Below are 24,925 nucleotides of genomic sequence, written 5' to 3' on the forward strand. Positions count from 1 at the left end.
GAAGCAGTCCTTCAACTCCAGTGCAACACTTTGCAGAAGCAGAGCCTCAGGAATTCCTGTTTGCAGGGGAAGATGAATGCTCCCCAGAGGTTTCAGTTCATTAAAAGGAAAACATGGTTTTATATGCAGACCAACACACAAAGATAAGCACATATACAACCTCTTGTGACAATGCCATAATCCTGTTCCGATTACTTTCACAAAGGTACAAACATTTCTGAGCTTGCTGTTCAAGAGCCTTTAATATCATCTGCACTCTGGACTATTGGCAACTTGTTACCAAGCCTCAACTAGACACAGATTCCCAGGTTTAGCAGAGCCTTGACAGATTTGGCCACAAAAGTTGAAGACTCAACAATCTACAGTTTCCTACTTTGCCCTACTCCTTGTTTCTTCCTTGCCACCCGTGTCAGCATGCTGAGGTTATACCCACAGCTTTACATACCACACACCAGCTATCCCAGCAGTATTTGCAGTTACAGCCCAGGCTGAAGTTTGCCACAGTTCCACAGCAAATGCACTTCTTGCTCTGCCATCCCCACGGCAGAATCACTATCAGATGGCAGCATGAACAGGAAATGGGAACTACTTGTGTTACTTCAGTTAGATGTAAGGGCTGGAGAAGCAATGGCAGACATGGGTTGCACAGATGAAAAACATTCCACATATTCTAAAAAATAGTGCCTCAGCTGCCCTGGGAACCAGTGCAGGATTCAAAAGGGAGAGAAAGCAGGAAAGGAATTGGGACAAGGTGATAAACAAGCAAACTTTCTTCTATCCCACTGGCAGGAGTTTTCCTGTAATACTAGGGAAAAACCCAAACTCGTCCCAAATGATTGCCTCTAGCAAATAAAAAGGAAAAGATTGAGTGAAAATAGGAAGAGACAGAGAAATGTGTATCTTCAGACTAGCCAGCAGCAGTCCTCAAGGAGGACCAGGATGATGATGATGAGTCAGAACCTGGACTATAGTTCACAACTAGTTTCTCCTGAAGAACAAATGGCACTTAGCACCCCTCCTGCTTCTCTCTACAATGAAACTCATACCAGTTTCCATCTTCTGCATTTTAACCCAAGAATCCGCAATGAATTGGACCAGACAACTCCTGAGGTTTTTCCTAAAACAGCTGATTTTCCTGCTAGCAACCATAAGCCAAGAATTGAAAGCCCCTTAATATTATATGTATGTGATACTGCATTTCTTGCCAGGAGTAATATTGAAGCAGTGAATAAAAAAAGAGGTTTCAGATCCCATCAGCACTTCTCTTAACCCCCACTTTCTGAAGACCAAAATTTGGTAGGTAGCAAAATTCCCCTCCAATGTCTTTAAATTCTTCTTCATTAATCCATTCCCCTCAGATTTTGTTCCTGTGGTGGTTTTTTTCAGGGTTTTTTTTGGTGAGGTTTTTTTTGTTTGGGTTTTTTTGGATTGTTTTTTTGGTTTTTGTTGTTTTGGGGTTTTTTTTTAGTTTTTTGGTTTTTTCAGAGGAGGGGAAAAGTTCAGACTAAACAAATCCTATTTCAGAGTTTAACAAAAAACGTACAGAAAATTTTATTTTATATATTTAGAAGAGATAAGGAAATCAAATAGGCTTCCCAACTGCTTCCAAAGTTGCATGCATCCATAACATTGCATGCATTCATAACATGGCCACTGGAATGACTTTAGACTTTTTCCAAGCACATGAAATGAAAAGCAGGAGTATCCAATGGAATATATCAAGAATCATGCTGAGATGTTCCTTTTTCTTGATTAAAGGAAATGAATTTTTTTTTACTTCAGCCTGTGTCCTCCCTGTCCTCTCAATACTCTGTCAGCCTCTCAAAACTCTCACAAGCAGCATGTCTCTGCATTTAATGAAATATTTATTCTGATTTGTTTTCTTGAGTCATTTGAAGTGAAATGCTGTAGAAGGCACAAGGATCCCTTCCAATCACAGTGAAAGATGGGAAGCTGATCTCCATCTCTTAAACCGAGGGCAGCTGTCATTCCCAAATCCAAGGGTCAAAAATGAAAATGGGACATAGAGATGAATCTCAAGCCTATGCAACACGACAAAAAGTATAATGGGAATCCTAGCTCACAAACACTTATATTAACCAGTAAAATATCACACTCATTTCTCATAGTACAGCAATAAATGTAAGTTTACTCACATGCAGGTCCTTTGGATTTGCTTAGCCAACCTAAGACAGACAAAAGGAGAGTTCAGCATTATTTTTATGCTATCATGGTTTAAGCCAGCAGTTGGCTAAACATCACAAAGCTTCAATTAATTCTTCAGCCACTAGAACTCGTTAAAGTTTAAAAAGTTATGTGGCTTCTTGAGATCCTTATTACTCCCTTCAAGGCATTTACTTAAGTAACACTGCCTGGGTCAGTGTGTGTAGCAGCGTGAATATTATTATCATTATATGAATAGTCTAATTCTGAACCTACCTGCATCTGCTTCCTAGCCATCTCTGCAGCCTGGCCATTATTCTGCAGCTCCTCACCATGCTCTTCCACATCACTCTGCTCTTATTAAGCTCTACAAAGGGACTGGAAAGAGGAATTGCTCCTGAAAATGCTCCCCCTTCTCTCCACAAAGAAAGCCACCCTGCTTTGGGCTGACACTGCAATTCCTCCAAACCCACACTTCCATGAAGCATACAGGTTAGAATCAAGATCATCTGCTCATTCATGACACTTTCCACATTTCTGTCTGGCCATCCAGCGCTACAGTGTCCTTGTTTTCAGGGCCACTGAATTCATCCCTAGCTGTATAAACGCCTTCCTTTCAGCTGCACAATCAGAGACAAAGGAAAGCTCTGCTTCACAGAGATTCCCAGAGAATAGGAACAAGTCTGGATCTGCTCAATGAGCAGAGAGTGCTCTAACAAGCTGCTCTGTGCAATGCAAACAAATAGCAGCGGTGTCCAAGAGCTTCTGTGCAGAATAACCTTGGCACTGAAACAACCTGAGAACAGCAAGCAGCAGTTTGGCTGCATTTTTGTCACAGACAACACACAGGAATGAAGTTGTTTCAGTTTATTCAAGCTCAATTTATCACTTTAATGGCAATCCTAAAAATTGAAGAGCTAACTTTATAGCATTTTGCACGTGCAGTCAACAAAAATCAGACTGTGTCTAAATCTAAACGGACTTCGATTCACTGAGTCTGCATTACTATTAATTTTTAAAGGTTAATATTTACACTCTTTCCTTTATGGGTATTGATATTTGCTTAATTCAGGATGTTTAATACTTTTACCAACACATTTACTTGCATTTCCCAGGATCAGGTGATGCTATTATCAATAATGAAAGGCCCAACCTGTTTTGATAGGTTTCTGACAGAGCCAGTCATGAATCCAAGAGAGATTATACATTTGGAACATAAATCATAGGAAGCTTTCAGAGTATTTTACAGACTACATGTTAAAATTTAATGAACAACTTAATCTGATCCACTGTCATTCTTCTAAAAATAGCCTGGCCAGGCAGGAGAACCATTGTGAATGAGATATAAATACAAGGCCTTGAGGGACAGAGATGGGAGGGAGAGGGGGTAAAATTACAAAAGTCACAGCAACAAAGAAAAAATAGGGAAGCATTATCTGTGGAAATGCAGATTAAAAGGTTGTCACTGCTCTTCTCCAATGCTTTAAAAACTCCCCATCTCTATCTACTAAGCATCCTGGCTATTAGCTACATTCCAGTTGAACCCTTAAAGAAACAGAAAAGATGAAGAACTAAGTCTCAATATTACTGAGGAACTTTCCAAGTCTCCTTGCTTGCTCATTCCTTCATTATTTCCCACAACTAATCTTGGAGAACTTGCCAGACAAGGAAAAACACTGCAACAGTGATAAAGCTCAAAAAATATTCCTGAGCAGCACTCAAGTTTCCATAAATCCTCCTCTTCTGACACAGCTTCACTGCTTGCCTATTACCAAACGCTGCATTTGTTTTGTGTTAAAATATACATGCATATCTTCCTGTGAAAAGGGAACAGTTTCCCCAAATTCTGCAGTATGTTTAGTGACTAAGCAACTTATATTCATCTCATGGCACTTGAGGATATTTGGATAGACTGTTTGAGACAAAGTGCTGAGGATTTTTCTTAAAAATCCATGCATAAATAAAACCCATTTATTACCAGAGGACAGAGCAGATGCTTGCTGACTGAAAATGAGTCTGCTCTCTGCATTAACCACATGGCAAAGAGAACATCTTCCTGCCCAGATCATGAATATGTCTCTAAGCTTCCTGGAACTTAAGCAATAGAATTTCTAAGCAGCAAAATGACTGCAATACAATATACCTCAGATGGTTTTATACATACGAATCACAAGCTCTGCTTTCTTACTCAGGGCTGAGCCAGGCATTGTCTCCATGCTTGTCTTTTTATGAGCACATTCTTCAGCTTTTATAGCAATTTTGAGCTTGATACACTGGCTCCACATTCAAGATAAGCATTACCACCACGAGATTTAATACAGTCTCCTGCTCCACATTAACGCCGTTTTGCTCTGCTTGCTCTGAATGGCTTTGCTCTGCAAAGCCATAAAGTGAGGATGGCAAGGGGGTTGGGCACCAAGAGGAGGGAAAGCTGATTTTCCAAGCGCCTCGCCAGTACTCTTTGTTTCTCCATCTGGCTCTCTGCTCCTCAGCTGACTTGCTCATTAATGTTACTCATGGCTGGCATGCTGCTGCAGGTGCAGCTCCCTCGGCCCATGACGCATCACTGAGCACACCCATCCCTCCCAGCAATTGCCTTTTGGGTTGCTGCATCCCAGTCTCAGAAAAACTGTACATGGAAGCGCTCCTCAGCAAGCCCTTCCCCAGGATTTCTTCCCCTGCATGTCTTGCCTTCTGCTATGATCCTGGCTCCCCTCTGTTTTCTCACTTCCCCTGCAGGAAATGGTTCCTGCCTAACCACTATAATCCTGTTTAGCTGATGATCTGCCTTGATCAGTTCACCACAGCTGGTTTCAGATCCTGAAGCAAAAAGAACACAGAAAAGGAAACAAAATGCAGAATCACTCTTGGGTCTTCTGGCATGCCTAGCTAGTGCTTTTGTAATGTGATTGGATGTCTCAAAAATTATATTAAAAAGGATTGCCAGTATTGTGGCAGCTTTTCCCCATCCAGCAGTCTCTGCAGCACAAGGCATTTGCATACTTATTGCAGTCTCAGCTGAAGGTGCTGCAGTGCCTAATGGGGGCTTCAGATGGCATATCTGACAGGCCTACATCTGAAATGAGGCAGTGACACTATCATCAACAACAGCAAGGCTAGGAAAAAAAACATAGATACCCCAGATCCAAAAATATCTTGTCCCTTTCCCACTGTCAGTAACTATTAATGACAATTTATCATGTTCTTAAGGGTGTCTTCCCCACCCCCTCATTACCTACAAGGCCAAAATCAGGTCAGGAAGACATATAATCCTGAGATATCTGATTTCAGTAGTCTCTCCCTTCCAACTCAAAGAGCCAGGAATAGTAACAGGAAATCAACTCCTCCTCCAGAAGTTTTCAGCACCAGCCAGCTTTTCCATACAGGATCACCTCAACTTTGACAGCACCTGGCAGCTAATGTTTATTCTGCTGTACCACACTGATGCTGAGGAATGTTGGTCACATGACATTCTTGGGTGCCATGATATATCAAATAAATAGAACTTTTTAGAGTTAAGTCAAGAACTGAGGTTTTTCTTTACATAGGCAAGCTAATGCTCTATATTACAACAGCTGCTCAAGTCAAATCTGTATCTTTAGGATTAACTCCTTCAAATCTCTTGCAAAAGCAAACAAGGTTCCTCCTTCCATCTCTTGCATCCTATGACCAGACATCTCTCTACAGACAAAAACTAGATCATGGCTGGTCTGAAAAGAAGACATATTTCAGGGTATCCTGGATAACCAAGCACGTACTTCACGTCATGTACTACCTTCTGAGTATCCAGTACATTTCCTTCCTCCACTTATTTCTAAGAGGCAGATCTCCCATCTCTGATGACATTTTTCATATCATCCCATTCCACTGCTTTTTACACTATTCACAACACTCATCCATCTGAGAAACATCAAAAGATGAGGGGAGACAGAAAACTTAAGCTGAAAAGAGGATCCAGTAGAGGGGCAGAGGTAGCAGTGTTAAGGGGTCAGAAGACAGCATACAAAGAACTACTGAACAGATTCACCAGCTGTGCAAAAGAGCTGGACACAACCTCTGCTTCTATCCCTTCACATGAGCAGTTGCTTCAAGGCACACAGATAACACTGCTCGCATGAGAATCTCACTCAACAAAACCACGGTCCATGCTCTTGAGATACCCCAAGTGCCCCCAGCTGCAGTGAAGGGATGAGAATGGAGGGGAAAAAACCCATGGGAATCAAAAGTAGAGGATGAAGAACAAGCACTTATTTACTAATATGCAAGACTCATTCAGTTCAGACACTTCCTGCTCTGCTCAGCAAGTAGTGATGGAATTTTTCCTGTACTGATAGACGTGTACAAATACATCAACCATCACCAGTTTTCACCTAAAAATATACAGCCACTTCCAAACTGATGTGCCTCCCCCTCCCTGCAGCATGTATAAAGGTTTCACTTACCTGTGGACTGTGCTTCCAAGATAAAGGAACCAAAGATAACTAGCAGACGAAATAGCCCATGGCCAGTCAAGGCAAGTGATGATCCTGTGTTGCTCTTTGATGCTACCATTCCATGGCACATCTTTCACCCACCAAGGTTTCTTTTCAAAAAATTTCTGAAAGATCTGGTTGATCAGGAGCACCTTGGTCTAAAAAAAACAGACAAAGCAAGAAAAAATGTTGAGCCAAACACCTACAACATCTGGAGAGGGAGAAGGGAAAGTTAAAAATAAAGAGAAACCTTTTTCATGCTCTAGCACTTAGGAACCTTACTAAGTATTCACAGTTCTCAAGGTAACAGGAGCAGAAAAAGCAATCGTCTACACAGGAAAGACTAAAAGGAGCTGTATTAGAGAAAGACCATAACTTTTCACTCACTGATGTTTCAAATGTGAAGATTGCCTAGCTTACAATTAATTTTAGTTTTTCTTTTCAAGCCAGCCCCAGAGGACAGCATCTGGAGGATTTGTTTCAAAAATTCTTCAAGAGAGCCAGTCTTCCTCCACTCCCACCACTTTTCAGAGGGTCTCTGAGACACAGCAGACTGTCGGATAAATCAATCAAACGCTCCTGCAGCCGCCTGGAGAGGCACAGCAATGCTGACAGGCAGCCAGCAGGCAAACACATACTTGTGAGGAGGAATGTAAAACAACTTGCAAACCTCAGGTATAATGACCTGACAGGACAGAGCACAGCAATTAAAACTGCAGGATGTGACACTGCTCATACCTGAGGACTGAGGGATTCACCCGCAGCCTCTGAGGCACTGTCACAGCAAAAACAGCCTTGTACACAAACACACAAAGCACAGCTGGGAAACAGAGAAAGCACAAACTGAGCCCTTACTTTTAATGAAGACACAGCAGAACACATTTCACCAACCTACTGTAGTGTTAACCTGCAAGGCCTCTAATGGTAAACACACCAACAAATGATCAACCAACCAAAAAACACCCTGGAAAAACAAATCAACCAATGAAATAAAACAACAAAAAAACACCCACATGGAAACACACTTCAATACTTGTATCCTGCTATTCAATACACATCTGAAGCTCTCGGGTGAAAACAAATTTGCCAAAACTAATGGTTTTTACACCTGATAACAAGAATACTTTTAATTCTGAGGAAAACCCCATTCAGCCACAGCTTCTTCAGTTAAATGAATATGCAGATGGAAGATTAGATTTTTTATTTGGCCAGGTTTCCCAAGGAAATTCAAAACTGCTGGATAATCTCAAAGAGATCTGAGAAGTGCAGAGGCAGGTATTGTACTCTTTTGTACCTTGTGAGGACAAACAGGACATCTGGGTTATCACTCCTACTACTGGGGAAGGCAGAAACTTCAGATCCTTGAGTACTTCCAAGATTAAAGCAATATACCAGCACAGACTAGAGAAACACACGACTCAGCCTCAACTCACATTTCCAATTATTCAGGCAAAACAGTAGATGCATTATGGAAGGGAATATGTAGATTTGTCAATAAACCTGACAGCCATTCTAGTGAAAAGAGGGTTTTTCCCTTAGTTCTACATCACTACTATGCCCATACTTCACAAAAGGGCTATCTTTAAATTTGCATCTTTCTTTTTGGATCTCTCTCAAAGAAAAATTCTTTGTCTGCATACACCCTGCCTTGAAATGTCATTTTGAGATGACAAAGTGTAATGTGTATTGGAGCTGCTGCTACAATAAACTCTGTCTACCCCTTTTGTTTCTTGCTTCATTTGGAGGGGGGGAGAGGAGTGAATCTATCTCACTATGTCTGTAGCACAGCCTATAGATTTCTCATGTATTCCATGAATAAGGAGCCAATGCCCGCTCAGCAAACTTCCACCATGCAGAAGGGAATAAGGATACTTTCACTTACCTGCTAGAATACCTTCAGCAGCAATTAGACCATGGAATGAAAAAAAAATACTCCATGTGAAGAAAGCCAAGCCAGGTAATCTGTTAATCTGCCCTGCCCTCTCAAGTCAGGCCTCCTGCATGGCATCTAAGTTCATATTCAGTCAGAAGAGGCCAGTCTATCCTCCAGGCCAACAGATGGCTGCTCTCCTACAAGAGTCACTGCTCTACACAGAATTACAGCTCTGAAAAAGCAGTGCACCATCTTCAACAAATGCCCTTCTGATTAGACCAAGAAAGCTCTGTCCTCCCTATCCCAATTTAATGAGGCCTCATTAGTATAAGAACCTTTGAAAGTACTGCCACAGTATTTTTTAAAGTTGGCCCTCCCTGCCCTTGGAACAATGCATGTCAGGTGACATGGTAGCAGCCAGGAGAGGTAGGAAGAGGGCATGCAATTATCACAAAATTTGCTGAGCCACCTGAGGTGTGCTACCTTTCCCCACAGGCATTTTCCTCCCCCAAAGAATGCACCTAGGAGTCAGCAGGGCAGTTCTGGTCTCTGAACAGCAAACAAGTTAGAAATATCTAAAACAAGAATATCTTCAGAGGTAATAATTTATTGCTTATCCTTGATTCACTAACAGATTGCTCCAAAGCACAGCACTGTTTTTCTCCTTTCTTTTAAAATTAGATATGGTTTCCACACCTCTTTTTAGCTACCAAGTCACTCGAATCCCAGGTTACCACATATCCTGTCTATTGCAGGCCTGGGGCTGCCACTCCAGGAATGCTGTAAATTGATGCTGCTACAGAAACATCCCACTAAGCTGATCTAGTTTGATGTGGATTTGAAGGAGACACAAGTGTAGCCAGCCCATTCAGTGGGTGCCAGCATAGACAAACCCCTCAGGATTGTTAGGAGACATGGGGTACAGGTACTGATTGTGAGGATCCTCCCTTTGGGCTTCAGTCAAGTTACAAAACTTGTTCCCAGCCTTGACTGTTCCCTGGCAAAATTAGAAAAGAGAGGTTCTGACTAGATAAGAAACTATCCTTTTTTTCCCAGAGGCAAGCTGATTTTAAGGCTATTTAGACAAACATTCAATTCTCTGAAAATTGACTGTTGTTTTAGCACACTCCTTATACCTACAGCTCAGGGAGAAGCAGCTTTTATAAGAGCTCTCAGGCCTCCTCTGCCTGAAGTTAGCTGGAGTGCAGTATAGATCACACACATTTGTCAGACATACTCCTAGGGGCATAGGCTTAACAATTCAGGGGTTTGGGAAAATCAAAGTGTACACAAAGCACTAAGGAACAGGCTGGTTTCTTTAATGGATACTAAGACCAGTAAGGCAGAAGCTGACAGTGGCACAAGTATGAAGAGGAAGGACATTTCAGACCCATTTCACATGCCACAGCCTAGGCTGAAGGGTTATGTAAGGATGAAGTTTAAACAAAGATGTTTACAAAGATAATATTCAGTACAGCCAGCAGTACCCATAAACACAGTAAGGAGTGGAGGAGATTTTTCTCTGTTGAAAGTATATCAGTCAATAAAGGTGGAGGATTTTTTGCTTTCTTTATAATGTGAACCTTGAAAAACACCTACTAAATATGGATAAGACAATAAGCCATCCTCTATATCTACAAAGTCAATAGTCACACACCCTCTTAGGGAATACTATGAACAAGTGAAGAAGTACCCATTGCTCCCAGCTTAGGGACATCTCCAGCTCTTTCTTCAAGTCTTGGCATCAAGCAAGCTTCCCAGCAATGCTTCAGCAAGAGTCCCCCTGGTAGCATGGCCAGCCCAGCCTGCACAGGGAACAGCAGTTTGCTTCTACATGACGTCCTCAAGCAGACATCAACTCCCACTGAAACCATGCAGGCCAGACCCCCTGCTTGCTCTTACACCACCAGCAGCCCTTTCCAAAGATGACACACTTATATATAGCAGGAACTCTCTTTAAGATAAGCTCTTTGGGGACTTTTGCCATTTATCTTCCAGACCTTCAGAAGCTGCCAACTCATATCCCTTGATCCAAGATTCCTTTGTAAGCATGTGCAAATTTTCACAGGATTACGACTTAATTTTCTTATTTTTCTTATTTTGTCACAGAAGGATTCCTAGGTCCACAGGGAAAAAGCATTCTTTGGAAGGTCATATGCTCAGGACATGCTCTGGACAACCAGAGACTGGACAGTCTGAAGCTCTCTAGTTGCTCAAAATGCCTGGCACAGTTATGTCCTGTGTCACTGTTGTTGGAAAACAGGTCTTCAACCTGAATTCTTCAAAGTTTATTTAGGGAAGTGTTCAGAATGTTTGGAATGCTACTGGCTTGCTTTTAAATACCATACTTGAAACTTAGCAAAAGAAAATTAGCTACCCTCATGCACGTAAGAAATCTCTATTTTATCCACATGATTTCCCCTTCACAGAATAATACTCAGACATTGTTTGCTAACTCTTGAATGCACACAGCAAAGATCTTAGCAGTGGCATGAGTGATGGGTGTGCACAGCACAGCTTTTGAAAAGCTAAGCACAAGTGTTGTTCTTGCCTCATGGTCACGCTGCAAGTGGAGTCTAATGTAAGCAGTGTGGTTTAGAGGATTTAACCTTCACCCTTAGTTGCTGGTTTTGTTGTATCCTTATTTTGCCTGCTTTCAAAGAACAGCTAAGCTTTAAAGCAAAAAAAGTCATCCTCTTGGCTGCTAAATTTAAAAAAAATACAGAAAAATCAAGTCAAGTGACAGCAGAGGAAAGAAATCCTTCATTCCACTTACTTTCTGTGGTTAAACCAGTTTAGTTGAAAGCTTTTAAAAACAGAATTGTGTTTTTAACATTTAGGAATAGCATCACAATTCAATTACACTATTCAGTTTAAGTTAGGGACAAAGGAAAAAATGAAAGCCTTTGAAGTTACCTGCAGGCAGTTCAGAAAATTCTTAATAATCTGACTTTTCAGCACAGCCAACTTTCAATTATTCAGGATAATCGGAAAAGGTGGAAGAGGAAAGGAGGAAATATGAAAAGCCAAACAACATGTAACACTCCTCCTGTCCAGTAACCAGATGACGTGTTTGGTAACTTCATTTTACACCTTCATATTTGAATTATAAAAAGGCAGGTTTCTGCATAGCACAGTCACAGCATAAAGCAGATAGGCAAACTGCACATATTCCTGCTATAAAGAAGAACCAAGCTGCTTATTCTGGACATTGGAATCAGTACACACCCTACTGCAAACAACCCCACTGCTGAAGTGGAATCTGAATAGTTGGATTTCCTTCCTCATTCTCCAACTGCACCGAGGGTTTGGCCTATGACCTTCACATTTGGCTATTTCTTTCATAGAGTTGTTTTGATTTAGCTTTTACCTGCTCTCTCCCACAAAGGTTTCTAGAACATTTCTTTTAAATTTTAAAATGTTAAATAAAAAAAAAATCCCAACGAACTAAACCAACAATTGGTGATGCACAACTTCCATTTTCAAGAGAGAGCATTGGAGTTTGCACAGAAAGAAGCCTGCTGGACAGGGTGAACTCTGAAATTCCATTTTCATCTCTGATAAATGGCAAGTACCAAATTCTCCACAGACTCACTAAGGCACACCCAAGCTTTAAGCCAAGGAACTGGATTTTTCACTACTGGATAATTAGTACCTTACAACTGATAAAGTCACACCAATATTCCTACCTCAAGTGAATAAACCTGCAAGATTCACCAATTTGCACAGCCTACTGCCCAGCTTCCTCCTCTCTACCCTTCCTGTCACAGGCTAAAGTCCTTTTGGCACCTAGATCATGCTTTTGTACCCCTCCCTTGCTTGCCTCCTTATCTCACTTGATGCTCCTCTAACCATTCTGAGGTTAGCCAAGCATATTTTCCTGTGGGCTGATTGCAAGGAGCACTTCCTCCAGCTACTCCCCTTCCATGCTGGGTGCAAGCCTTTGTATACCAGCTTCCTCCCTGCTGCAGCCCAAAGCAATGGACAGCAGCTCCAAAGATACTCCTGCGGGGACCAAACAAGCTTCAACTCCAACACTCCTTTTAAAGGTAAGTAACAAGGAAGGAACAACTTTCCAAGGTGTGTGCTTCCCAAGAAGAGGTGCAAGATTGCCAAGGGGAAAAGGGGTGGTATTCAGTACCTTTCACTGTCCACTGAATGATGGAAATGCTCAAGTCAGTGTGGATTAACAACTGCCAAGCATGGCTCGGTTTTCATTCTTACAAACAGCACTCATACTTTTAGAAACAGAATGAGAAACAAAATACTGGAAACAGTCTCAGTATTGTGTGATCCTTCCCCATTTCCCTGTACTGTGGTTGTCATGACATGTCTGACACATTCACAGAAGATTCCAATTGTATTATTTTAATAAAAAAAAAATCCAAGTTTCCTTGCTTTGGTAAGCCCAAGAGAAAGCCCTAAATATCATTAGCTCCCCAGATTTTAAGATGTTTTCTTTACAGTAACAGAATTTCACTGGAAATTTTTTCTGCTTTACTTGGGAAGAGGAAGATAAGAGATCAAAATCCATTGTCCTTCCAAATAAGGAAGAAGTTATGGGCAGGCTGTGAACTTCCAGGAACCAGTAAGAAGAAAAACAGAGCTGCGGAGGAGCAGTGGAAGAGTTAGGTTAATGCACACAACTCCTATGTACTGCAGATTTCTGTACTATTACAAAAATGCTTATAGCAGTGGGATCATGTCAACAGTGAATGAAAAGAAAACAGTTATTTTTAAAAAAAGTGCCGGATCTGCTTTAAAGAATTATTTTTTTAAAACATACTGTCATCTATGCAATCTATGGGAGGAACTAGAGATTGTGGAAAACAAATATCTCACAATCTGTCTCGGTTTTGGTTTTGGGTGATTTTTTTGTTGTTTGTGGGTTTTTTTAAATGTCTTTATTTGGAAAAGTATTCCCTTTAGAAACCATTGTTTCAGCATTTTTTCCCCTGCCGCACTGCATCGGAAAAGCTAGGTTTCATACTTTCAGCTTTAATCAGTACAACAGCACATTTACAGAGGACCATATGCACAAAATGTTCCAGAATGCCTTCCAAAAATAATAAGTCCTAAAAAAGAAAACTCACAGTAAACTGGAATGGCTTCAGGGAAGGAGAATAAAGAAAATCCGTGCAAAGGCAGAACTTCTTGTAACCACATCCAAGCTTGAAACGTTACTTTCAGTAACAGGGTTGACAAAGAAGCACTGGATTGCTAAGGTCACTTGTATATCCAGGATGTTATTCTCATTTATGCAGCTATCTTAATCTGTTTCAGAGAATGAAAGCCTGTGTACAGTAAAGGCTTATTTTATAATCCCTCACTACTAGAACATGCCTCTCCCTATCCTGACCATTTCTTGCGCTTTCATTTCAACTAATGAGGCTAAAAGCATCAGTCTGCTATACATGCAGCTGCAATACCACCAGGTTGCACAGCCACTTGAGAGGACATCCATTTGGAAGTCTTTTTCCTATCAAAGTCCTCTAAATATAAACTTCAGTGAAGTAGTCTGACATTTAAGTAAGGAACTATATTAGGAGATGAAGGAACTCTTACATTTATTCCTAAAAGCACAGCTGTGAGACACAACTCAAGTTTAAAATTATTGTATTTCCCAGATATAAAAATATCCACTATACAGAAGTACCATCCACTTTCAAGGAATGGCAGCAAATATTGTACAGTGCCTGTTATTTGTATTCCACCTGATAAAGAAGGTTCTCAGCAAGAGATGTGTTGTTGTATCAGAAGATTCCAGGCTAACAAATCCCTAACGTTTCAATGTCCGCCAGCACATAGATCTTTTCAGAGATAAACACACACACACAAAAACACCAAAAAATAAGACTGTCCCTTAAGTCCTCTGAAAATTTAATCTTCCAACAAGACAGATTATTGACCAAACCAAAAAAGTTTTAAATTCTGGTTTTGGCCTTAAGACTGCATTTGGGACTCTAACACAGAAGAAATGACTTAAATATGTCTTGATAAGGCAGGCCTTCAAAAGGTCTCAGCACTGTGGCTTGGTTTTGCATCCATTAGCCCACTATTTTTCTTTACTTTTGTTTTCTAGCAGCTGTAAAGTTGCTAGATGTTTCTTACTGCTTTTCCTTCTCGGGATGCACTGTGCTAACAGCAGAGATGCACTTGTACTGCCACAAACCCCTCACTGTGGCAGGCATCCATCCCAGTGGCACTGGGCAGGTTTTATTCCACAGTGCCACATCACTCTTGCCAGTGTACAATGAAAAAAGAAAAAAATTTTGCATCCCCCTTCAATCCCCTCGCAATTCAGAGCACAGGACAATGAGCACAGTGCCTGCACACAGACCTGCTGCCGGTGTTCCGGCAGGTCCCCCCAGCAGAGCACCCTCACCAGCAGCAGGCACAGCCCACACAGACTCCACCCCAACAATCTACATGAAGATTTCGGACTTCAGGCAAGTTAACATAAACGAATTTCAAAAGTCAATAGGACCAAGAGAAGAGGTGGTGGGGAAAAGGAGCCCAGACAGTTTGCTTTCTTTTAAATCATCCTCACAATTACCAGAATTACTCACAGAGAAGACACATCACTATGCAGAAGACCCTCAGAGTCTTTTTTCCTCTAATTAGTTTCCTTCAACAGGCTACACTTAACTTGATTTTCTTACAAGGGATCAGTTGCAATTACATTCTGATTTGAGCAGCACAAGCTAGAATAATCAAGTCAGACAGACACTCCAGGAAGGATAATGGCTTATTACATGTCACAAGGGGACATACACACACCATGATGAGGCCAAGTGCTCCAAGCAGAATCCTCGGGATAGATCCCTTACCAGCAGAGTACCAAACCATCATCTGAGACCTACAACCATCATACAAAGATGGTGTGTTAAAGATTTAGATTTTGTGTTAAAGATTTCCACCATCAAATTGGGGTGGGAGAGAAGCATGCCAGAAAGAAGTGTAGAGAAGTAAGAGTTTGCAGAATAAAACTTTTCATAAATAAAGTTGTACCTCAATAGAAGGTCAGTTTAAAGCTTCAATTTCTTCCTCACCTGACTCAGTGACATTTAGACTTTACAAAGCACGGCCAGCAGAGGAAAAAATATTTAAAAAAATAAGTCACTGTTAGCTGGAACTAGGGTAGTCTGGAAGTGGGACACAGGATCCTCTGGTTTGCAGCAGAGGAGGGAGCACAGCCAGTCTTCTGCACCACCCTCTAAGTGTCAGAGGGATCCCCATTCCTCCACTGCCCAGGGAGGGGCCTCTGTCAAGCTGTCATCAAACTCAAACAAAATGTTAAGCAAAGGATCCAGAGGCAGCGAAGGAACACTGCCTGAGAGTAGCTGCTCATCTAGCAGCTCTCAGCACCTTGTTCATATAGTAGGAATGGTTTCTCACCCTTTACTGACCTGCAGTCTAGGCCACCTCTTGTCCATCAGCATCTCCCCTTTGCAGAGCAAGCTGGGGTTGTCCCTCCACACTTACAGGCTACCCAGGATGGAGGATGACCCTTGCTCCTGAGTGAACAGACACCCCCATGCTGCTGCTCCCACACCCACCTCGCAGCTAAACATCCCCTTTGCAACAGTAATGAAATTTTTGGGAACTTCTGGGAGAAATTGGGCCCTTGCACAAGGTCAGCTCTGGGGCCAGTGGAAGCAGCAGCTGAGGAAACACTCCCACCTCAGATTTGCTGCCAAGGCCTGAAGTGTCTGAAAGCACTCTCTGGCTTAAGCAAGCAGCCCACTATGCTGGGCCAAGAAATTGTACAGGCTTCTTGCTCCTAAAACCATCTCCATTTTCAATCCACATTGAAGTGTGGAAAAAATAATTTACTATAGATAAAGATACTCTATATCGAAATCATTCCCTTAAATCATGGATCCAGCATCATGGTTTCCATGCAGATTAAAAGCCAGAAAGCTGGGTGAGAGTGCTCCAAAATAGCCAAAGGTAACAGTCTTATTAGAGTTAGAGGCAGGCAAATGAAATCAAAGCCAAAAGAGAGGGGAAAGTTACACAAGGCAGAACAGCAAGAGTCAGCAAAATGCTCAGCAATAAATGTTACAGCTTTGTGCAGGGCTGCAAAGTGGTGCTGCACACAAGCAAGAGCCACGCACATGCCCGTGCTAGGTCAGGGGATACACCCAGAAGTCAGAGCATACAGGTTATTTAATCTTCTATGCCTCACTTCGGCTGTTTTGCTAGACCACCTAGGACTCCAAAAGCACAGCTAGGCTTTGTTTAGTCTACCTCAAAACTCTAGGGAAAACCCTTCCAAAGATCATATTCCCTCCCAATACTCAGAATGTGTGAAGACAAACTCTGGATAAAGCCACAGGCAACACCTTTCCACCAGGGACAGAACGCAGATGTAAAGCATCCTGCTATTGACCTGAGCACTTGCTTCCCTGCCCTTCTCCCTCAGCCAAGCACACCACTCCCAGGTGCTGCCTGCCTCCTGGCTCCAGGCACAGTCCTCCACACCTGAATGGGCCAGCTACCAGGCAAGCATCCATGAAACACAAGCAAGAAGACAGATTATGGAGTCTTTTGGATTTCTACTTTTTTTTTTACTTGTCCAGCATACTTGTATTCAAATGTCAACAGGCTGCGCACATGAACATGAAAGATTCCACACATGCTGTCCCAGACACCTCCATGCCTTGCTCCTCTTGCACACACAGACCTGAAAAGTGGAAGATCCTTCCCCATTCCCTCTAAAAAGTGCATTTTAGAGGAGGAATATTTAACTCTCTGCTATCTGAAGGTAAGGAATAAGTATGTCAAGCAACCAGCAGCTAAGTGAACAGTATATCCACTTGGGAAGCAGGTCACTCCCTGCTTTGCTTGGGGTTTTTGAGGTGTCTCCAAGTACCCTCCGTGAGTACACTGAAGCCATAAAACTATTTCTCAAGAAAAAACATTCTAGTGAATGTGACCAGTGACCTCTACCCAGCCTCATGGGAAAAGCTCAGCAACTCCAGTTTCAACTGCCTTTAAAGGAAGACTGATTCTATTATTATTTTTTTCCAGACATTTTGCAAATAAATATGAAGGTCCTGCCACAGCCAGTAATCCTCAAGCAATTTCCTGACTCTGGAAACAAGGTTCCCTCAGACTGAATTGATTAAATAAAGGTTATTAGAATTAGTATAAAGCAAGCTTGTTTAAAAGTCCTGCTCTTCATGTTTTTACCTGTGACACAGTGTTCCAAGCAGCAGGACAAAGAGATCAGCTACAAAAGCTTACAACATAACAAAATCAATATGCAAGACCCACCAAAGAGTAAGAAGGTGATTTACAATTACTTTCAACAGCATAAGATTTTCATGTTCATTTAATCTATTTTGAAATGAGTTTCTCAAAGGGTATGCACCTTTTTATACTGTACTCTTAAGACTGGATTTGTTTTCCCCATTTTGTAAATCTGATATGTGATTTAGTCTTTTGAGAGTCAGAAGTTGCCATAACCAAAGCTGTTTTGCTTTTACCTCTGCAGTTTAAGGATTTGCTGCAAAACAACTGGTTAAATCTATTAACACCATCTCTTTCAGTGTTACTAATTTCCTTTTCCTCTAAAGCCAAACATTCTAAATAAAACCCATACAGAGATAAGTGTTAGTTTCTACAAATGCTACACGTATGTAGAGGAATGCAAACAGCTTGACATCAGGATCAGACGCTCAACAATTCTCTGGCATCTCTTGAACAGACAAGAGGAAGTAAAAGGAAGTAATGACACTGGTGCAACAGTTTAAAAGAAACAGAGCAACCATTTAAATTGAAGCACACTTTACCAATAAAAAGTCCTGAGTCTTGCAGAAAGGTCTAAACATCAACATCAGACTAGCAATAGTCTCCAATGCACAGGTTAACTGAGCTTCTTGTTCTTATCCATAAGAAAAAAATACATTATGCAGAGTTCCTGCACAGGAACTGACCAGGAACAGGGGGGAGGGTTGGTGGTTTTATTTTAATAATCTCACTTCTCTTCAGTATATGCAGAGTAACAACTGTTAAAAAAAGACAACAAAACATCAAATGTCACCTGTAGCTCCACCTATAAGGTTCAGAGAGAGACTGTATTGCACTAATGTCACAGCAGCTATATCCATAGGAGCTGGTGGTCTGTCACTTGCAACTATCTGGATGTCCATTGACATCTTTTAAAAAGCCACTTGCAAGCTTCATTTTGTGAAAAGACTAGTCTCTGCATATTTTATACACATTCTAACTCACCTAGAGCTGCTTTTCTAGGTGAGCCAAACATTGCATTTAACAGCTGTAAGGAACAGTTGGCTCTGGATAACAAAGGATCTCCATTTGTCTCTTGCACATCAGGGTCTGCTCCCCTCATGAAGCAGAATCATCCTTTCACATGCAGAGGGAAGTGGGGGGAGGACAAAGACAAGCCTGCATTGTGGAAAATAAGTAGCTCCACTAAGGCTCCACAGGACACTCCAAGGCTCATTTTGGGGAATCCACCCTTCTTACAGCATACTACAGAGCACAATAACTATCAGAAGCCTTTTCTCTAACACTCACATACCCTTTCTCTAGCAACACTGCCACAGCCTCCACCTCCAAGTCCTGCTCCTCAGAGGCCCTTGAGTATAGCTGCTGGAACTCACTGTAGAGGCTGCTTCACAACATCTTGAAAATTAAAAGAAATCCTGGAGAAATGCTACTGTGAGCCCTTTTGAAAGGTAGGAACACATGGTGGTAAGGACAGAACTCAACAACGTACTTCTGAGGGACCAAGGTTAAGCTTCATCATCTCTGCCAAGAACAGCCATGCTTTATTTACATCAAAGGCATCAACAGTCTTTACAAGCTCCTTGCAGACAAATCAAATCTGAAAAAGCTAATTATATTTAGGCAACATTTGCTACAAAATAAGTGAAATTGGGCAGGAGTTTAAGCTCTTTGAGGAAGCAGTCCTACTAATAAATTTTTATTTCTGACCAAGGAAACTATTGCATTTTGTCACTAGACCAGCAGCAAGTTTCACTCTCAGAAGTCATGACATAAAAGATTACTCTTCCCCAAAGGCAAAGGCCCTCAGGAGTGAGGCCTTGTAGAATTACAGGTACAACCTCAACACAACCATCATCAAGGGAACGCTATTCCTTGCAAACACTGAAAGCACTTCCACCAGCAAGGAGAAATGCAGAACAGGTGACAGTCTGCAACATCAATAGTTCCAAGATGCCTGACTCAACATTTTTGCTCGCTTTTTTTCCTGGGGAAATAATCTTGACTTCCTAACTGCAGGAAGGACTTCTGATCTGATGGGAATGAAGAAATGGAGAAAAGAAAGAACTGGCCTTGTGAGAGGCATGTCATCTCAGAGCACAGCAATGCTCAACACCCACTACACATTCCTCAGAACGGGCTACAGAGCTCACCTGCAAATCAGTCAAGAGATGAGAGCACGCAGAGGGATCCCAGCTCCCTTCTACAAGTGTTCACCCAAAATGCAGAGGGTCTGAGTTAAGACCAATGATAGTAACGTGAAAGAGATTGCAACAAAAGAAGGATGTACAATCTATAGTGAGACTCTGACTTTGCAGAAGACTAAAAAAAAAAGCTGAGGAGGAGATTGAAAAAGGGGACATGCACATTACTGCCTTAATGTCATCAATCCTGGGAAGGTCTGGTTCCTGACATTAGCTGAAGTTCAGAGTTGAAACGATTTTTTAGATATTAACCCAAGGCCTGCAAACACCTTCATTTCAAGATGCAAAAAGGAATCCTTGGCTTCTTCAGCCAAGAAAATTATTAAATCCCCATTTCTGAGACAGATTTTTCCCCTCCACTACTGTAAGTCAAGAAAAAGTATGAGGGGGGGAAGGGTATCAGGAATGAAAGTCTTAAAGAACTTCAGAGAGGTGATTAACATAATCAACACTTCTTTTTAAAACCACACCTGAAGTGTAGGTGGCCTTGTATAGGTGTTTACCAAGACTCAAACCAGAGCTCTAGAAACCTTCTGGAAAGGTGTTGGCTTACCATCAGCTGAATAATCCAATTATGTTGACTTGAGAAATGTCAGGCCTATCCCCAGCAATGCCTAGCTAAATCCCCTCACCTGCAAGTAGTGAGTAGACTTTAGGCAAGCCTGCTATTTCACCAGAATCAAGCTGGAGAAGGCTAGTCTTTAAATAGCATAAACGTGGGCAACAAAGGCTGCAGCTACCACAGGTTTCTTTGGTCTGTTTTTCTACAGCTGAATGCTGAGACACATTTTCTGAAATACATGACAGCCACATGCTTCCTTACAGCAGGCTCTTCTTGCCTTACATGGAAAACATTTCTTGTAAGACACAGAGGAAGCAAAGGTTAGATCAGATTTTAGTTGTGGGATCTTTTCATGCTGTGCAATAAAAAGCCCACTGATCTCATACTGCTTCCCCCTCTGCTGCATATGCTCCTCCCCCTCATACAATGAAAGCCTCTTGGCTGAAACATCATTTCCCATCCCTTCCCCTTAGCATGCTTTTTAACATCCTTTTTCCTACAAAACAGCTAGCTGTTGTGACTCGCTGCAGAAGACCCTGCAAAGGAAGAGCTGCAGACAGGAAGCCTGGGGCACATGCCAAAGGATAAACTTTTGCTTTCAGACAGGTATGTGACTAGGCAAAAAAAGCCCTACACAAGCACTTCTTGCCTCATTAACACTTGCAGGTCAAAGACAAGCAGAAATCGGAGCCTACAAATCAGGCCATGCTGTGCTAGGTGCTGTATAAACACTGAATAAAAAAAGAAAACAAGACCACTGCTAAACGGATATCTAAGCTACCATCACGTGGAGAAAAAATACCTCTTTAATCTGTGCGATCACTGGTCCCAGAGATCTTAACTCTCACAGCAGGTTCTTGCTATATCACACCCAAAGAAATACAGAACTCTACAGCAAGCATGCAATAAAATCTACACCACGCCCGTTCTTAATGCTTTCTTTGTTCACTACAGTTTATTACTCACTACAGTTCAGAACATTGAAAAGGAAATTAAAAGGTCACTCAGATACGTGAGCTATTTCTGTCCCAAATATGCCAATAATTTGACTCAGTAGCAAGAATCAAAGAGCAAAACTTCATGAAAACATCTTTTCCCTCAAATTCTTGTCTGTAAATATTTAAACCCCTTTATATTTTTGTAGCTACAGTTACTGACACGAGCTTGATATTTATTGATTTATAAAATTACATTTATGAAAGGACTAAAAACTAAGACTTTCTTTGCCAATGGCTACCCTCTCCAGTTTCCAGCTCTTTTCCTTCATTTTCAAGTCTTAACACTGCCTCACCTCTGTTTCATTTCTTTCATTCCTTCCTAAAATATTTACCACACCTCCTTACCCTCTGCACACATTCTAGCTCATGCTTGGCACACAAGAAGGAGCCTTCCCTCTCCCACAGTTCCCGGTGTGATTTCCTCAGTTGAACTCATCAACAATGTCTCCAGGACTTCCCATGATTGGAAAAAAATCGCCCTTGGGCAGACAGGAATGGGTTTGCAAGGTTTTGAGGGCAGTTACTTTGTGCATTTCACAGAGGTGCTGCGCTCTGCAGCAGCAGCAGGGATGCAGGGAGGCTTGTGCGGGCACAGCAGCCCTGGGCAGGGCTGAGCAGGGCCCCACTAGTGCAGAGCTCAGCACACAGGGGAACTGCACATGGACAGTGCAGGCTGTGCTCCTTCAGGCAAGGGACTAGCACCACCCTGGACATACCTGCAAAAGGCCTCCCTAAACAACCACAAAAGGGAACAAAGCAATCTCCTGCTCCAGGAAAAAGAGCAAACTCTCCCATGCCAGATGAGCTTTCAGAAAGTGTGCAGGTTTTGTGGTAGGGAGAGCTGTCGGTGGGCAGGGGTGGAGGAGAGAGGGGAATGGGGTGTAAGGGTTTAATTTTGTAATCTTTTTCTACCTGTTCCCAGTTTAGCCATGCCTCCTTAAGAGACAGAACCTACACAAGCCTAAAGTATACACCCCCTCCTTGGCTGAGATCATGAGCTGATACTGAACATATCTTTCAGAGCTTGATATTAGGCCAAAGCATTCCTGCAGCATCGAACATGGGCATGTGCTACAATGGCAGTGCAGGGTAAATTACTGAGAGCAGTGGGACAAAGAAACACACACATTTGCTACAAAACACCTCCAGCCATTTTGAACACTGATCTTGTCCACCAGAGTTTAAACAACCTTTTTGTTGTAGTTGTTTTTGCTTAAACTGTGTACATTGTGGCAGCACCTCAAGGACTGTAGTAACTCTGTAAACACAAATGAGATTATTACAAAGAAAATCTGTCTCTTCTCAATGTCTCAAAATTTATCTAGCCTTTCCTTGCATTTTATCCCCCAGAGCAGCTGTTCCTCTTTTGATTATGGACAAAGATGAAAACACTGCTTTGTTGCATCCTTGTAACTGGGCCCAGTGGGATTCTTAGGGAACACGAGTCTGCTCCCAAACACACTTATCAGGAGGTTACATTCTCGTGGTTTTGTCTTCTAGTAAGAATAGTATTAAAATTTTAGAGCCATATCATAACTGAACAATTCTGCCATTAATCCACCATCATCAGACTCTTTTCCCCTTAGACAAAGCACTCTCAGTGTCAGTCTCCTTCACAAGCAGATACTTAAAAGAGTTCAGTCTGTTGACTGGCTCTGCTAAGGGGCCACACTAAATTTGGAAGTACCTGCACGTGACAGTATTTTGCAGTTGAAGCTTCCTACAAGACCACCTCGTCTCACTGAATGTGAGAACTACAAGCCCTCACATGCTAAGCAGAGTGCACAAACCATCACAGGTAACTTACAGCACCAAACAGAAAACAACAGGCCCAAGAGCACCCAAACACAAGTCTTCCAGGAAAGACTAGTGGTTTCTGAACACAGACAGGAAGGGCAGTTCCTTACTACACATTTCTTCAGTGCATGATGTGAGGCAAACCCCTTGGGCCCTGAGGTAAGCACCTCCCCACTTCTGTTTCTTTCATCAGAAAGACAGAATCTATCCACTAGAGACCCAAAGGGGAATTGCCCCATGTCACTGCCACAGGCCTTCCGAACTAAAGCAAGAGATAAAGTATCAACACACTGGTCACAAGTGAGTGCTGTGTCAAGTACTGCATACCCCATGCAAACAGAAGACACCACAGAGAACAACACTTTATGGGTGCATTTATCACACTCCTGCATCCCGACTGCCAAACGCCATGGTGGGCTGGAATACATTCTTATGTTAAAGACCAAAGGGCAAAGGTCATAAGTAACAGTAAAACAGAAGGAGAAGCTATTGAGCTGAGCATAGAGAACCATGGTTTTTACCACCTACACACACACAGACATCAGATCCACTACCCAAGCAACATTTCATGCACCTCCTGTCTTATCTCTAAATGAACATTAAGAATATCAGGGCAATAGCCTGATACACTCAAGATGAGCAATATCACAGCCCATTGCAGACAGGACAGAAAGAAAACAAAGAGAAATTGTGTACCAAAGCAAAACACAGCAGAAGAACATCTGCTGCTTTTACCAGGAATACCATATGGCCAATATCTGAGGTAAGGAGAATGAGTTCATTCATATTTAAAAGCAAAAGTAATAGGTTATTCCTTCCAAGTTAAGAGGAAAGATGCCTGTTCCCCTTTCCCTGTTACAGACACAGGATTCCCAGTCCAGATACAGCCTTCCAAGGAACTGGTACTGTCAGTATTCTGGCCCAGACTGTCAAACTCAGGGCACTTTCTATGTCAAGATGCCAGAAAGAGGAGGATGAGAATGTTTATGTAGGAGTTTTGCTTAGTCCTAACATAAGTCTGGTTTATCCACAGCCAAGTCAGAGCTGCAACACTGAAAGACCAGTTTTGTCACCAGCAGATTACAGTTAGCACTCTGGAGCTCTGCAGCATTTGGCAGCAGTAAGCATGGTTAGCACAGTACATCTCAACCACTATGGTGAAGCAATCTTCAGTTCCTGAAAGAACTGCTCAGAATTGCAACCAACACAGTTGGTTCCAATCAGAGCATCCAGAAACAGGTCTTTCTTCAAAAAATGTGAGAGCAGGAGCATGGCAGCAATGTTTCTAACATCTTGCAGAACACTTGCCCGCCAGCTGAGAAAGCTTCTACTTCTGCAGTGCTACACACACATGGATCTGCCATTCAGCAAAGGTACAAGGCAAGAGAGACAATCTTAATGCATTCTCATTGTCTCATCAAAAAACCCAAACCAGATCACTAAGGTCTTTTTCAATTTGAACACCTGTTGGTGGGTACCATTTAGCTGTGGAAGCAGCTAAGACCCCTGACACTAGCAAAGGCCCTCAACAGCTGCCAAGATAGAATGCACAAGTTAATTCACCTCTGTAAGAGTCCCGCCTTCCCAACAAGATCTTG

General features: G+C 42.1%; 1 protein-coding gene across 5 annotated transcripts in view; it reads right to left on the reverse strand.

Moving 5' to 3' along the window:
* The window catches only part of SUSD6 (sushi domain containing 6), a 93,222-nt gene that overhangs the window by 40,336 nt on the left and 27,961 nt on the right, over nucleotides 1-24,925 (reverse strand). For 4 of the 5 annotated variants that reach the window (XM_036384761.2, XM_036384762.2, XM_036384764.2 and 1 more), the window contains 2 exons: nucleotides 6,606-6,793; nucleotides 2,157-2,186 (listed from right to left, as the gene is read on the reverse strand). In XM_036384761.2, coding sequence (XP_036240654.1) covers nucleotides 2,157-2,186; nucleotides 6,606-6,726 — 151 coding nt within the window. In that variant the 5' untranslated portion in view covers nucleotides 6,727-6,793. The remainder of the gene's footprint in view (nucleotides 1-2,156; nucleotides 2,187-6,605; nucleotides 6,794-24,925) is intronic. The other variant, XM_054515116.1, reaches the window with a different exon arrangement.

This window comes from Molothrus ater, chromosome 6 (genome assembly GCF_012460135.2).
Source record: "Molothrus ater isolate BHLD 08-10-18 breed brown headed cowbird chromosome 6, BPBGC_Mater_1.1, whole genome shotgun sequence".
In the NCBI taxonomy this organism is placed as follows: Eukaryota; Metazoa; Chordata; class Aves; order Passeriformes; family Icteridae; genus Molothrus; species Molothrus ater.